Source organism: Eptesicus fuscus, chromosome 2 (genome assembly GCF_027574615.1).
Source record: "Eptesicus fuscus isolate TK198812 chromosome 2, DD_ASM_mEF_20220401, whole genome shotgun sequence".
In the NCBI taxonomy this organism is placed as follows: Eukaryota; Metazoa; Chordata; class Mammalia; order Chiroptera; family Vespertilionidae; genus Eptesicus; species Eptesicus fuscus.
Window position 1 is genome coordinate 19075258 of NC_072474.1, and position 15647 is coordinate 19090904.

The window sequence follows — 15647 nt, forward strand, 5'->3', positions numbered from 1 at the left end:
GCAACCATGACATTGCTATGGAAAGATAGGCTAGAATTCATCTAAAGATTACTTTAAAGTTCAAAAAGTATTTCTAGAGTCTATCAATTTTGAAGCAAGGCATATAGAAACTTCTATCTCTTTTAGTCTACTATAATGACCTTTAAGCATACTCCTTAATATTTTGAGATGGCATAATCAGTTTAATGTTTTACCACCATGAAGCATAAACTTCTGCACCAGCTTCCCCACTCCATCACATCTTAATTTTTAAAATAACGTGTGACAGGAAAATGTAGACAGCCATAAGCGAGTATATTCAGATGTTTCCAATAGCTTTGAAACAGACAAGAAGAAGAAGAAAAGAAGCGTCGCTGTCCCAATAAGCTTCTGTCCCGTAAGAAAAAGCCTCTCCCATAATGGACGTGGCAAGATTTAAACAAAAGACTCACATAATAAAAATGTAAATGAGTTTGCTTTACTAAAACTATAACTTTAACGTCTTTTGTTGTAAGTTATCCTGAAACCTTCTTACAAGGTAATCACTGTGTGCACAGAGATTTAAACCGAGGTCTTCAATAGCGTTAAACGCCTGCACAGCCCCCGTGTGACAGGCATGCAAAGCCATGTTAATGTTCAGAATATGAATTGCCTCTGGGTGGCTCCTCCACCAAGCAGAGAACCAACTGTGTGGCTATCCGCGAGCCTGATGGACGCCATGCGGCTCCCAGCCTGAAAACGTCACCGCTTTGACATGTGATGTGCTCCCCCTGACACTGGCAGCGCCGGCACTGGGAAATGCCACAAAGGCAACAGGCCCCCTCCCGCCCGGAGCACGTTGCCACCCCCTGCCGCTGCCCGTCCGTGGTCTCCCAGCCTGCCTAGTTACAGGCAGACAGCACTTCAGACGCACACGGGGGGAATGTGGGTGAGGGGCCCCAGCTGCCTCCCCGGACATAGCCTCCATAGTGAATTGACCTGAATGATGAGGGCACACAAACAGTATGATATGCATTATTCCTGTCAATAAACTGTCCCCATGTGCCGTGGTCTTTGTACAGAAGGCACTGCAGCCTTTCTTCCAGCAAGCTCTATTTAATCCCCTTCCTTTTTTTGCTATTCATATTATAAGTGTGTAATAGAATTCAGAAAATTATATGATAGCTCTTCTGTATCTGTCTTGTCTGGTGTTGCATATTTAAATTCTTGGCTCCCTGCTTAGAAATATGGAATTCCCCATCTTTCAGGAAGCTTTGGCAATGGAGGCCGGCCCTGAGAAGGAACATTTGGAGTACAAAGTGGAAAACGAGAGACTGCTTCAAGTCATTGCAGAACTCGAAGAAGTAGCCCATCTCAATCTAAAAGAAAGTGCCTTTTTAGGTAATATTTTAAAGTCGTTTTTGAGGGAAATCTATATATTGGGCACTTTATAAAATTCAAAGCTATGTTTGTCTTTTCCAAACACACATTTGTCTGGTTGTTTACATTTAAAAGATAGCCATCTTTGATTTTCATTTAAAATGGCATTTCTTGCTTGGGACAGGGAATATACGTAAATATTATAATTATACTCCTGAGCCATGTCATTTTAATTCAGGGCTTTTATAAGTATTTTCTTTCAAGCCAAGCATTGACCTTTGAAAAAAAATGTGCTAATCCATGCTCTATTTTACTTAGAAATATTATAAAACAGAAACTTTTGCCAATTTCTGTTTCTTATGCTTAATTAGCTATGTAAAATTTATAACCTTTGAAACATATAAATACATATTGAGATATGGTTTGTGGAGAAACAAGGTTAGCCCTTCAGTAACATATGCTCTGACTTACTACTTAATTATCTTCAATTTTTGGTACAGATTTTAAGTACAAATATTCTTTGTAACCCCCTTTTTTACATACCATAAACATTGGTAAGAGTTTCATTTTAATCTCCAAAGTTATATTGCTTTAAGTATTTTTTCACTTACTGTTATCTTTGTATTTATGTTAATTATATAATGTTGCTCTTAATCTGCAGTATGAAAGGTAACAAGTAAGCAATAAAGAATTCACAAAATATTGATGAAATCATTTCTATTGCAATGTCCCTTAAATATACAGTTGTACCGTGCCAGTGCTGTCTGGCTTTCCTTCTGATGTGGTATGATAGTGCCCTTTTAGGTTTTGGTAGTTCTGACTGAGTCAAAAAGTGCCACCTGCTGAAGCACTTTGTATAGGCTGTGACTAACAGCAATACTCCATTGCGAGTATTGATGAAAAGCTTTCAGCCCTCGGCCACACTTGGATCTTGAACTTAGTTCTTAATCCCTATCTGACCAGCCTTCTTAACAGCAGGAAGAAGGCTGTAAATGTCAAGGGCAGTTGTGAAGGTCACAGTCCTGCTAGGACTTGCGTCCACTATGCCTGCCAGTGGTGTACAGCCTGCCTGGAAGCAGGAAGTTTGAATACAGGGCATAAACTTGTAATTTCATGGTTGGTCTCTCTCTCCTTTTGTTTATAGAAGATGAAATTATGAATCTGAAAGAGATGGCAGAAAAGGATCATAGAACCATTGAAAAGGTACTGTAACTTTTGAACATTGATGAATGACTCTTTTAAATTAAAATATCAGCCCAATTGGTGAAATAACGCTGTGCCCCACTTGTCCTGTGATGTCAAGTCCATTTCTCATTATTTGGGTAAGGTCTTAGTAATGCATAAGGTATTGAATTAATGTATACGTACTTGTTTTATCTGGGATAACTAAGAGCCTCTCTTGTTGATTGTAAGGAATTGAAAACTTACATGACAGGGAGAGCAGAGGTGTGTCTGTGGAAAAATTATATTGTTAAGAGTGAGCAGTCGTATTCTCAGGTCAGATGGTGGTTTATGTTCATTTTTATGTTCATTTTTCTGTACATTTATTAACTGGGCTTATGTTACCCAGGAAATTTGCATTTGGAACAGGGAATTCTTTGGTGTCATAAAGATCAAGATTTCCTAATGCATTCAGTGCAGCAGGACCCAGGTCAGGGGCTCTGCTCTGTGTTTTCTTAGCCCAATGTACCGCCCCCACTGCAGCTCCCGAAACACTTTTCTGTGAGGTCCGTCTTCCCTGCGGTACCGTGGCCCCACGAGGGCAGAGAATGCGCACTCTCCGTCTCTGGCCCAGCCCCAGTGCTGAGCACAGCGCGTGGCACACTTACAAATACTCCTGGAGCCATTCACTCAGAGTGAGAATGTACTTAGAATCCATACAATTTACAGAACTTACAGGTGAAAAGTGGGTTTACCTCCCTGAATTATTCTAAATGAACATACCTGCTTTCTATGAACTGAATCGAGTATCAGTTTCTAATTAAAATTAGATAAAATTAAAATTCATTTCTTCAGTCACATTAACCCCATTTCCAGGGCTCATGGGCCTACGTTTAGGTTCAGATTTCAACCTGGTTTTGCAGTTTAGGGTATTCTTATGTTTTAGGATAAATTACTTCAAAGAACTATATTTTAAAGACATGGCTGCCCTGACAGATCAGATTTGGGAGATGTTTACTCTGATAACTGAATCTGTCAGACCTTTTCACAAAGTGCTTTCCCGTTCTTGTGCTTCACCGGTGAAATCCCCTTCTTACAGAGAGAGCAGAGTCTGTACACAGACAACTCTAATCTTGGCATCAAGCTCTAAGGTGGAAAATAAAATCTCAGCTTGCCAATGTCACTTAAGAACCTACAAGGTCATTTAAATGTTTCCCAAAGCTATTCCATCCACCTGTCACGTAGAGATAAAAACTGTAATAGAAGTCTGCATATAGAGAAGGGATCCCTGGAAGGTTCTATGAAGAGTTTGCAAACAGTTCCACACCCGTCTCACACTCTTTTACTTGAGCTGATTTTTCCAGGAGGTAAGAGGGTAGAAGAGCTGGGTACAGAGTGTGATTACATCATGAGTGAGAGATGTTTGTGGACCTGTTCGTGATTTGCTATGGCTAGGTATGAGGCGGGAATCTGGTGAGAATTTGTGTTGGGGCAGGAAGAGGGGAGACTGGGGTGTGGGGAAGAGGTATGCAGGAAATGGAAGAATGGAAAGGGCAGCTCGGAAACCTCTGGACAAGTCACATGCCCCCTTTTTTCGCCATGGTTGCAACTGAATGCAAGTTGAAAATGGGACTGAACGTGGGGAGGCTGACCTCTTACCGTCTGTCCGAGCTAAAAACTATCAATTGTGTAGCTTCTGTTTTAGTTCCAATAATCTAATAACATCTGAATCTGTTTTTCAGCTGTGGCCACAATAAGAATTTCTTTCTGGGAGGGAGACAGACCAGCAGTCAGAGATTACGGCCCAGGGCGTGACCAGCTTCAGGAGGCAGGCGGCCCAGAGAGCACAGTGGGCACACCCAGCCTGAGGAGTAAGGGGCCAGGGAAGCTTGGGGGAAGGGCACTGAGCTAACTCCTGAAAGAGAGGTTAGAATTCCAGGCAAGGATGAGGGGGAGGTGGCAAAACATGCCAAAGGGAAGTAAGTGTGTGTGGTTTGCAATAACTGAAGGGCACCTGAGAATAAGGGGTGTTGAGAAGCAGGGCACATGGTAGAGGATTATTATTCATTCCAAGGGGTTTGAATGACCTTCCTTGTGCATTGGCAGGGGCGGGGTGGGGGGTGGGGGGCTCTGAACATTGGGGCAGGATCCGATTTGTGTCTCCTAAAGAAAACAAATGGGAAGGAGGAAAATCCAGAGCGAGAGAATCGAGTTCAGAGTTATTTGGATGAAGCATGGAAACTACAATCCTGAAACAAAATGAGGACAGTGACATCGGGGATCATGGGAAGAGATGCACTCAAAAGATGACTAGGCAGCCATGGCTCTGGTCACTGATAAGGTTGGAGGTGAAATGATAAAGGAGAGGGAGGAGTTAAGGCTGGATGGCATTTGGATGAAAATGAGAACAGGGTGGCAAAGCAGGGGGAGAAGCAGGAGAGGGCACTTCAGAAGCCACCAAGAAAGTCTCAAGAAGGAAGGACACACTCCCAGTGTGTCAAATGCTGCTTAGAAGCCAGGAGTGCTAAAGGCTAACAGGGGAAGACTGGACCATTTAGCTTTGGTAACCCTGGTCTTGTTAGCGGGAGTCGTTTTCCTGGAATGGCAGAAGCAGTTGTGAAGAGGGGTGAGTGGTAAAGTGGAGGCAGTGAGCATGGACACTCTCTCCAAGTTTGGCTGTGGACGGCCAGGGTGTGGTGGGGAGTTGTTGGAGGGCGACGGGGAGTTGAAGGAGTATCTTTAAATAATGTCAATGGAAAGGAGAATGAGGGTAAAAAAACCAATAAAGAGGAGATCATCGATGAGGAGAGATCATAGGGGGCCGGCAGGATTGGGGCTAAGGTCCTTGGTGTTGGCTGGTAGTTGACACCCACTGGAAACTTGGTGACACTTCTTTTCAGGCTCAGTTATGAAGACTCAACACAAAGTCTTTGCCTTCCATCCTTCTCATTCTTTTATTTTCTCTAAATCTGCTGTCTACCCCCACATCTTCAACTGCACCCCTCACCTCCCTCCTGAGCCTCTCATCTAGCCAGTCCCCAGTGTTCCCCAGCCCTGTTTGGGGACTGCCCTGTGCTACTGGAAACAACCCGATCCTTGCCTTTGGGCGACATTACAAATAGATGAGGTTTTAATCCAGAGTAGCTGCACCCTTCCTCTGTCTATCATCTCACATGGATCTGATTAGTACCCTTTCTTACTACCTACCTGCTACAGCTCTTCCAATTTTCACAACTTGTCTCAATCCCAGTTAAAAGAAAACCTGCCTCTTCTCCCCTCCCCCACTGCTAGTTTCCCTGTTGATCAGGTCACAGTGAGATCCACATTGCCCTTAATCCTTTCCAATCTTTTTCTTTCTTGAATTTTCTACTGTATGTGACGGAACTATGCCTCACGTCACAGGTGTCTTCTGCAGTAATGCTTATTTCTGATCTTTCACACACTTCTTCATCCTTGTCTAAGCAATGTCTGTCAGAAGTTTCTCCTCCTCCATCTCCCACTGAAATACTATTCTTGGGGCCTTGCTTTTATTCTTATTTCTCAGGCTGACCTCAGATGCTCCCATAACTGGCACACCTGTTTACCAGTGACTTCTAAACCTTTCTCTCCTGCTTTAGATGTTCCCTAAATGCCACCTTCTTAATTTTAACTCTGTCCTCATCCTCAATTTCTTTTTTAAAATATTTATTGATTTTAAAGAGAGAGGAAGGGAGGGAGGGAGGAAGGGAGGGAGGGAGAGAAGGAGAAAGAGGGGTCAATTTGTTGTACTTACTCATACATTCAGTGGTTGATTCTTGTGTGTGCCCTGGCTGGGATTGAACCCACAACCTTGATGTATCAGGATGACTCTCTAACCAGCTGAGCTGCCCGGCCAGGACTTCCTCAGTTTCCATGGTACGTGCACTGAGAGGACTTCTTTGATGTCCCCTTCTACCCCACTCTGTGCTCCCACATTCTTAGGACTATTTGCTCCTTTCAAGTTATGAACCATGTCTTGTTGTTTCTTTGTATTCTAATCATCCCTCAAAAATGTTTGCTGAAAAAATATCAAAACTTGAACTCCTTTACCCCTCAAATCTGGACTCGTTGTGCTCCCCATTTAAATTAATGACACTGCCATCTATCCAGAGGGTCAGATGGCAAATCTAGGGTCATTCTCTACTCTCTCCTTTATCTCTCACTTCTAGTTGGTAACTAGGTCTGTAGACTTTCCTTTCAACATTTATCTCAAATCTCCTTTCTCTGCAACAGCATTGCACAGATTTAAGTTGAGGCTTTCATCCTTTCCATAGAGTCTTCATTTTCTTTTCTGTTTAAATCTAGCTTCCACACTGCTGCCATAGTTATCTAGTACCCTAACCTAATGTGCTAAAACCTTCAGTGGTTTCCCATCGCCTTCAGTATAAAATCAGCCTACCCTAAAATGTACTGAGTGATTTTTAATGTCAGCAGCAACTAAGCACTTTCATATTTGCTATCTCAAATTCCTTCCACAATAACTCTTTATTATATGAGACAATTAAAGCTTAAAGTGTAGAATTAACTTACACACACAGAAGTAAGAAGCAGAGCTTTGACTTGAACCAACTACTATTCATTACATCATTCTGCCTTCCCCTCCTAACTGTGGTGAGCAAGGCACCTCATAATATCACCCTGAATCTCCTTCTGCCTTCATTTCCTGCCATTCCTCTGTGTAAGCACCTGAGTCATATGACACCAAAGGTTTCCCAGTTCCTCTCTTACCCTGTGCTTCCCTGCGTCTACACTGCTGTTTTGTTGGCTGTTTCCTCCACCTTCCTCCTCCTCCAGCTTGTTGAATTTCTGCATCTTCTTCAAGACCCTTGTCAGTGGCACTACTCTTGTGAAGTTAAAACCTGGAATAACAGACCTTATTATAATTACAGTTGCTGTGTTATGTGGATTTTTATGCTTTTCGACTACCTGAAGATTTGATGTAACATTTGTCCTTATATTCTACAGTGGTTCACATTACTCTCCTACCATACTGGATGCTGCAGGGGAAGGGATCTGCTCTAGCTCATTTTTATACTTCCATAGCCAAACAAAATGTTAGGCATCTAAAGGGTGTTCCCTAGGTGTTTATTAAATTAGTGAATATATGAATTAATTGAATTGAACGGATATCAAAACCAGTGGTCAGCCTGCACACTGAAGGGTTTCAGGTTCGATCTCAGGCTCGGTCCAGACTCATGTGGGAGGCAACGAATTTATGTGTCTCTCTCCATTAATGTTTCTTTCTTTCTTTTTTGTTTTTAAATATATTTTATTGATTTCAGAGAGGAAGGGAGAGGGAGAGAGAGATAGAAGCATCAATGATGAGAGAGAATCACTGATTGGCTGCCTTCTGCATGCCCCACACTGGGGATCAAACCCACAACCCGGGCATGTGCTTGGACCCTTAATCAAACCGTGACCTCCTGGTTCATAGGTTGATACTCAACCACTGAGCCACACTGGCTGTCTTTAATTGGTATGAAATATGGCTATATATATCTATAATAATAAAAGCATAATATGGTAATTAGACCATACGTCCTTCTGAATGTCCTTCCAAATGACCTTCCAGATGAAGCCAGGGCTGTGAGGGAAGCTTGGGTCCTGGGTGCTCGCAGCCGGGGGAAGGAAGGTCTACTCTTGCATGAATTTTGTGCATCGGGCCTCTAGTATACATATATATCAGAAAAACCTAAAATAAGAAATGGGTTATAGAAAAAGTAAATTGCTCTTTTTGACTAATTAAGACTTGCTTTATTATGTATTGATATTACATTTTTGGAGATGAAGAAGGTTGTAAATAAATTGACATTTTCTCTGTATAGTTTGCTTGCTTATATAATAAAAGTATCTATACTAATAAAAGGGTAATATGCTAATTAGACTGGACATCTTCTGGATGACCTTCCAGATGTTCTTCTGGACAAAGCCATGGTGGCAGGGTCAGGCAGAGGTGGTTAGGGTCAATCAGGCCAGCAGGAGGAGCAGTTAGGGGTGATCAGGCTGGCAGGGGAGCAGTTAGGGGTGATTAGGCAGGCCGGCAGAGGCAGTTAAGTGCAATCAGGCAGGCAGGGGAGCAGTTAGGGGCATCAGGCCAGCATGCAGAGTGGTTAGGGGTAATCAGGCAGGCTGTCAGGTGAGCTGTTAGGAGCCAGCAGTCCCGGATTGCGAGAGGGATGTCCGACTGCCGATTTAGGCCCGATCCCACACTGATCAGGCCTAAACCGGCAGTCGAACATCCCCTGAGTTGTCCAGGATTGGAGAAGGTGCAGGCCGGGCTGAGGGACCCCCAACATCCCCCATGCAGATTTTTGTGCACGGGGCTTCTAGTAATAATTATATGGTAATATGTTATCAGTACATGGTAATCTGTAGACATTTAATTTTTTATTGAATTTATAGGGGTTATATTGGTTAATAAAATTATATAGATTTCAGGTATACAATTCTATAATACATCGTATATATTATGTTGTGTGTTCACCACCCCAAGTCATGTCTCTTTCCATCACCATTTATCCCCCTTTACCCTTTCCTGCCTCTCCCACCCCCATTTCCCTCTGGTCATCACCATACTGTTATCTGTCTATGAGGTTGTATGTTTTTTTCTTAATCCCTTCACCTTTCTTACCCAGGCCTCCTATCCTCTTCTCTCTGACAGCTATGAATCTGTTTCTGTTTTGTTTGTTAGTTTATTTTGTTCATTAGATTCCACATATAAGTGAAATCATATGGTGTTTGTCTTTCTCTGATTGGCTTATTTCACTTAGCATTAGGCATTTAATTTTTTTTTAAATCATATTGGGGTCTGTTTTTCTCATATTCAGAAACAAAATATATTTCACTAAATTCTTTTGAGGATTAAATTCAGGCGTTCTGTTTTTATAATCAAAATGTAATGTTCTTCTCTTTCAGTTAACTGAGGGTAGAGATAAATTAAGGGCTGAACTTGATGCTGAAAAAGTATTAGTTCAAGAAATGGTAAGGTGATTTACATTATTTCCTAATAAATTTGAATTAAGGAATTTAATTTAATCATGAAAGTTTTATAAACTGTCTTTGTGCCTGTTTATTGTGAACTATTCATTTTCCCTTTATCAATAATCTAAGTGCATGCATAATTATAAACATTTTAAAATGATCATTAGAGTAGTAGTATAACAAATATACTTACTATGTAGAAGAGTTTTACATAAGAAATAGTAGTATAATTTAAAGTAGTGTATGAAATTTTTGAATTTTATTATGGAGAGCCCAGTATTTTTAAGGATTTTCTATTTTTAGTTACAAATTGCCCTAAGTGACAACAAAAAAAAAGAGCCCAGTTAGATATTTTGGCATTCTGTGTTAGTTCCATAAGAAAACACTGCCTTTTTATGTTCTTTTAAGAGAACTTTCCAGACGGCTGGTCTTTTATTTTATCAGTTGACTACCCACCCCCAGGTCCCCCCATTCTACCCCCCGCCCAGCTTATGGGGTTGTACTTTGGCTTTCAACTGATCACCACTAGTATGTCTTTGTTACAGTAAACTGACTGTGTTTATTATAATCAAAAATAAAACACAGCTTGACTTGCGTTCTAAATGTGCCTGAAAAGAATATGATACTGTTTAGAAGAGAAAAGGTTGTTCATAGGAAATCCACACCACTTCAGATATTGAAACATTCCCCTTTTTACAGCTTGTCACACTTTGTGCCAAGTCATGACTGTTTTCCTAACTCTGTTTTGTTACTCTCGGCACCATGTGTTTTGGGTTCCTTGTCATAGAAATTAATGCAAAACAATGCTCCCGGACTACAATAAAGCCTTCTATGAAACCAACTTGTGAATGCAGGCAAGGAAAAAAATGATGGTTAGCTAATCACAGAAACCATGTGTTAACAAATACGTTATTTTGAACTCTTTACCTTTAAATACCTGCATATAAAAAGTGGCTTAATTATTTGCGTATACCAGTCCTTGGTGAATCTCTTCTGCCCCACCCCACCCTCTTCTTTCCAAAGTCCAGGAGTTGCTTCTGAAAACAACTAAATGTGCATGTTGTCATTGAAATGGAAAGTGCTACGATAGAGCGGGAAGCAAAGGTTATATTGCCCGTTTGTTAGCAATGTTAGACAAGAAATTAAACTTCTCAATCAGGAAGCTTGTGCCTATATTAAGAACAGACCCCATAGTTTTTGAATCACTTTCCCTCTTTATTTGAACCGTCTGCGGTTAACCGGTGCTATTCTGTTGCCCACGGGGGAAGCAATCACCTTTATTTCGTTGTTTAGAAGTTTGTTGAGCACCCGCTTGTTGCCAAGCAGCAAGATTTTTTATCACAAACCCCACAACAGCACAAGAGCCTCAGTCCCTCAGAACTAGTTTGGGGGTCCATGTCTTCAGCGGAGGCAGTAAGCTTAGGGTTCTTCTTATGACCAAGCTTTCCATGGCATACCGCTGGGCCCAGCAAGGTCACTGTTTGGCACCCCTCACCCCCCACCAGGCATTCTGTTATTCACTGGGAGGGAGGCTGCTGGCTTTGTGGCTACTTGGGCTTCCTTTGTTTCTTGCCAGAGTGCTTTTTTTCCAGAAATGAAGATTTGTGATTGCGCCCAGATGGAAGAGCGGGAGAAGGTAGAGGGACCAGAGTCAATTTGTAAAACTTAAAAAACGTTCTCACTGAAGGGTTTTGTTCCATGCTTGCCTATACAGTTTATTTTCTGGCCTATTAAAAACCTCGTTTAAAAAGTCATAGAGCTGGTAGTAAAGAGGCATGATCAGTAAGTATAAGCAATAAAATATGGAGTGGTTGTATCCTTAGATTGGCTTTAAGGGAAGCATATGAAAAAATGTTATATTTTCCTGTGATGCCTACACTTAGTGGCATTCTTTTACTTTTATTTTTACATGTAATTGTCCTATAACATTGTATTTTGGGTGTACAACAAATGATTCAATTATATATATGTATTGCAAAATATTACTAGGATGAGTTTAGTTAACATCTATCGCCACACAGTTATAAACTTCATTTCATGATGAGAACTTTTAAGATATATTCTCTTAGCAGCTTTAAATATATAATACAGTATCATTAACTATAATCACCATGCTGTACATCACATCCCCAGGACTTAATTTGTTTTATAACTGGAAGTTTGTACCTGTTGACCACCCTCACCATTTCGCCCCTCCATTTCTTGCCTCTGGCAACCACCAATCTGCTCCTTGTGTCTATGAGGTCTTTTGTTTTTATAAAAAATATATTTATTGATTTCAGAGAGGAAGGGAAAGGGAGAGAAAGAAATCAATGGTGAGAGAAAATCATTGATTGGCTGCCTCCTGCGAGCCCCCCATCAGGGATCAAGCCTGAACCCGGACATGTGCCCTGAAGGGTAATTGAACTGTGACCTCCTGGTTCATAGGCAGACACTCAACCACTGTGCCATGCTTGCTGGGCTATGAAGTGTGGGTTTTTGTGTGTGTTTTTTTTAAAGATTTTACTATAAATAAGATGATATGCGATTTTTTTTTCTGCCTGACTTACTTCACTTGGCATAATGCCCTTAAATTTCATCCATGTTGTCACAAATAGCAAGATTTCATTCTTTTTTATGGCTGAGTAATATTCCATTACATATATATATACCATATTATCTTTATCCATTTGTCTATTGATGGACACTTAGGTTACTTATATCTTGGCTATTGTAACTAATGCTGCAGTGAACATGGTAGTGCACATATCTTTTCAAGTTAGTGCTTTTTTATTCCTTTAGATAAATACCCAGAAATGGAATTGCTGGGTCACATGGAAGTTCTATTTTTAATTTTTTGAGGAATTTCCATAGTGTTTCCAGTAGTAACTGCACCAATTTACATTCCCATCAATAGTGTGCAATAGTTCGCTTTTCTTCACATCCTTGTCAATAGTTGTTATCTCTTGTCCCTTCTTGGTGATAACCATTCTAACAAGTGTGGTTTGGTTTACATTTCCCTGATGATTTGTGATGTTGAGAACCTGTTGGCCATTTGAATATCTTCTGGAAAAATGTCAGATCATCTGCCTATTTTTAATTGGATTGATTGTTGTTTTTGCTATTGAGCTGTTGTTGTTTGTGAATTGTTTTTGTTTTTTTGCTGTTGAGCTGTATATTTTGAATATTAACTCCTTATGAAATATATAATTTCCAAGTATTTTCTCCTAGTCTATAGATGCTTTTTCATTTTGTTGCAGAAGCTTTTTTGTTTGATATAATCCTACTTGTTTATTTTTGCTTTTGTTGTGTTTTGAGCATCATATAAAAAATTATTACTAACACCTATGTCAAAAAGATTTTTCTCAATGTCTCCTTCTAGGAGTTTTATGGTTTCTGGTCTTACATTTAAGTCTTTAATTCATTCAATTTAATTTTTTTGAGTGGTATAAAGTAGGGGTTTAGTTTCATTCTTTTAAATGTAAATATCCAATTTTCCCAGCACCATTTATTGAAAAGCATTTTCTCCATTGAGTATTCTTGGCTGCTTTGTCAAATATTAGTTGACCACACATATATGGGTTTATTTCTGGGCTCTTGATTCTATCCCATTGGTCTATATGTCTATTTTCATGCTAGAACCATACTGGCTTTTGTTGTTGTTGTTGTTGTTGTTTTGTGTTTGTTTTTTTAAAAAAATATATTTATTGATTTTTTACAGAGAGGAAGAGAGAGGGATAGAGAGTTAGAAACATTGATGAGAGAGATACATCAATCAGCTGCCTCCTGCACACCCCCTACTGGGGATGTGCCCGCAACCAAGGTACATGCCCTTGACCGGAATCAAACCTGGGACCCTTGAGTCCGCAGGCCGATACTCTATCCACTGAGCCAAACCAGTTAGGGCTGTTTTTGTTAATCCTCAGCCAAGGACATTTTTTTCATTGATTTTTAGAGAGAATGAAAGGGAGAGAAGGAGGGGGAGAGACAGTGTGTGTGTGTGTGTGTGTGTGTGTGTGTGTGTGTGTGTGTGTGAGAGAGAGAGAGAGAGAGAGAGAGAGAGAGAGAGAGAGAGAGACAGAGAGAGAGACAGAGAAACATCAATGTGAGAGAGACACATGGACCGGTTGTCTCCCCCACTCTGCCTGACCTAGGGCTGGGACCAAACCTGTTACCCAGGGATGTGCCCTTGAACAGGAATCAAACCTGTGATCCTTCAGTGCTCTGGCCAACACTCTAACTACTGAGCAACACTGGCCAGGGCAGCACCATACCTTTTAATTACTGTGCTTTATAATATGGTTTGACATCAAGAAGTGTGATGCCTCCAGCTTTGTATTTTTTTTCTTTTTTAGGATTTATTTTTAAACTATTATAATGGAAGTTAATTATAACATTAGCCTTGAATTTAAACCCACTGAGATAACCTAACACAGTTCTTCATGGACATCAGTTACTATCTTCCTAGACCCTAAGATTTCATGAGACAGAGTTATATTTTATTGAATTCTGATCTATCAATAGGGAAGAGATATTTTTTACAAAATCTTTATTGTTGAAAGTATAACATATGTCCCTTCCCCGCCCCTTGGCCCCTTCTAGCCCTCACCAACCCCAGGCCTTCACCACCCTATTGTCTGTGTCCATGAGGGAAGAAATATTTTTGAAAATACATTATAGCTGATGTTTAGATACGAATGAGATTAATGGTTAGATGTACTTTTCATCATGGTTTACTTTCATAATAAGATTACTCAGATTCAGAATCACTGGCAATACTTACAAATTCATATTATTAAAACTGTATTATTGAAGCATGCTTTAATAATGTATTTTTTGCCATTTGTGACAACATGGATGGTCTTTGAGGAAATTATGCAAAGTGAAATGCCAGACAGAGGAAGACAAATACTGTATGATCTGACTTTGTGTGCAATCTAAAATAAAAACTAAAAACAAAACTCATAAATACAGAGAACAGATTGGTGGTAGCCAGAGGTGGGAGGTGAGGGTGGGCTAAATGGGTAAAGGTAATCAAAGGTATGAACTTAAAGTTACAAGATAAGTAAGTCATGGCGATGTAAAGCATCCCCACTGTATAATATATTTGAAAGTTGCTAAGAGAGTAGATCTTAAAAGTTTTCACAGGAAAAAAAATTGTAACTGTGGAGTGTTAGATATTAACTAGACTTTTTGTGGTGATTATTTTTCAATAAATACAAATATTGATGTACAACAATTAATACAAGGTTATATGTCAATTACACCTCAATTTAAAAAAATATTAATAAAATGCCTGGAAATGAAAATTGACTTTTTTTTTTCTTTTTTGAGAAACAAAATCCAAGTTTATTTACTCATTTCTTGCATGGAAATACGCCTCAATGACATCCTTTGCCTGAGACTGTTTGCCAAAGTCCTTAACTACCACACAACTGCAACCAATCACTTTACAGGGTTTTTCCTCTCTGTTGAATTTACAGAGGCCTACCCGTTCCCCTAGTTTCTTGTTTTCATCAATTTCAATTAGGTTGATTTCGTGTTCAGGACAAAGGGCCTCCAACTTGGCATTCATGGGCTCATCACAGTTGGATGCAAGCGCACGAAGGTGGGTTTGGTGCTAAATTTCTGTAGAAGTACAGATACTTCTCCAACAACCTTAAAATTCCATTAAGTTAACTCAATGCTTTAGTTTTGCAAACTACTAAATGAGGGTCTCTAGACTTTTAAAATTAAAATTACATTCATATTGCCTGGCAGGGTGGCTCAGTTGGTTGGAGCATCATCCCCTACCACTACAGGTTGCAGGCTCAGTTCCTGGTCAGGGCACATAATTAGGTTTCAGGTTTGACCCCTGGTCGTGGTGCACGTGGGAGGCAACTGATCCATGTTTCTCTCTCACGTGAATATTTCTCCCCCCCACTCCCATCCCTCTCTCTCTCTAAAATCAATAAACATATCCTCAGGTGAGGATTAAAGAGAATAATAATTAAAATAAATAAAATTACGTTCATTACATTATTGAAGTTTGACTATTAAATTATCTGAATTTTCTCAAAAAAAAATCTTATAAGGTTGAGATCTATAGCTAGTTTAATAACATATGAAACAAATTATTACCACACCAGCAAACAGTGCATGTTTCTCTATAATCTCTATTATGCTTAAAG

General features: G+C 40.1%; 1 protein-coding gene across 1 annotated transcript in view; it reads left to right on the top strand.

The window, feature by feature from the left end:
* Window positions 1-15647, top strand: part of C2H10orf67 (chromosome 2 C10orf67 homolog) — a 112976-nt gene that overhangs the window by 54865 nt on the left and 42464 nt on the right. Inside the window, exons 7-9 of the mRNA XM_054724761.1 lie at window positions 1227-1359; window positions 2483-2541; window positions 9433-9498. Of these exons, the coding sequence (XP_054580736.1) occupies window positions 1227-1359; window positions 2483-2541; window positions 9433-9498 (258 nt within the window). The remainder of the gene's footprint in view (window positions 1-1226; window positions 1360-2482; window positions 2542-9432; window positions 9499-15647) is intronic.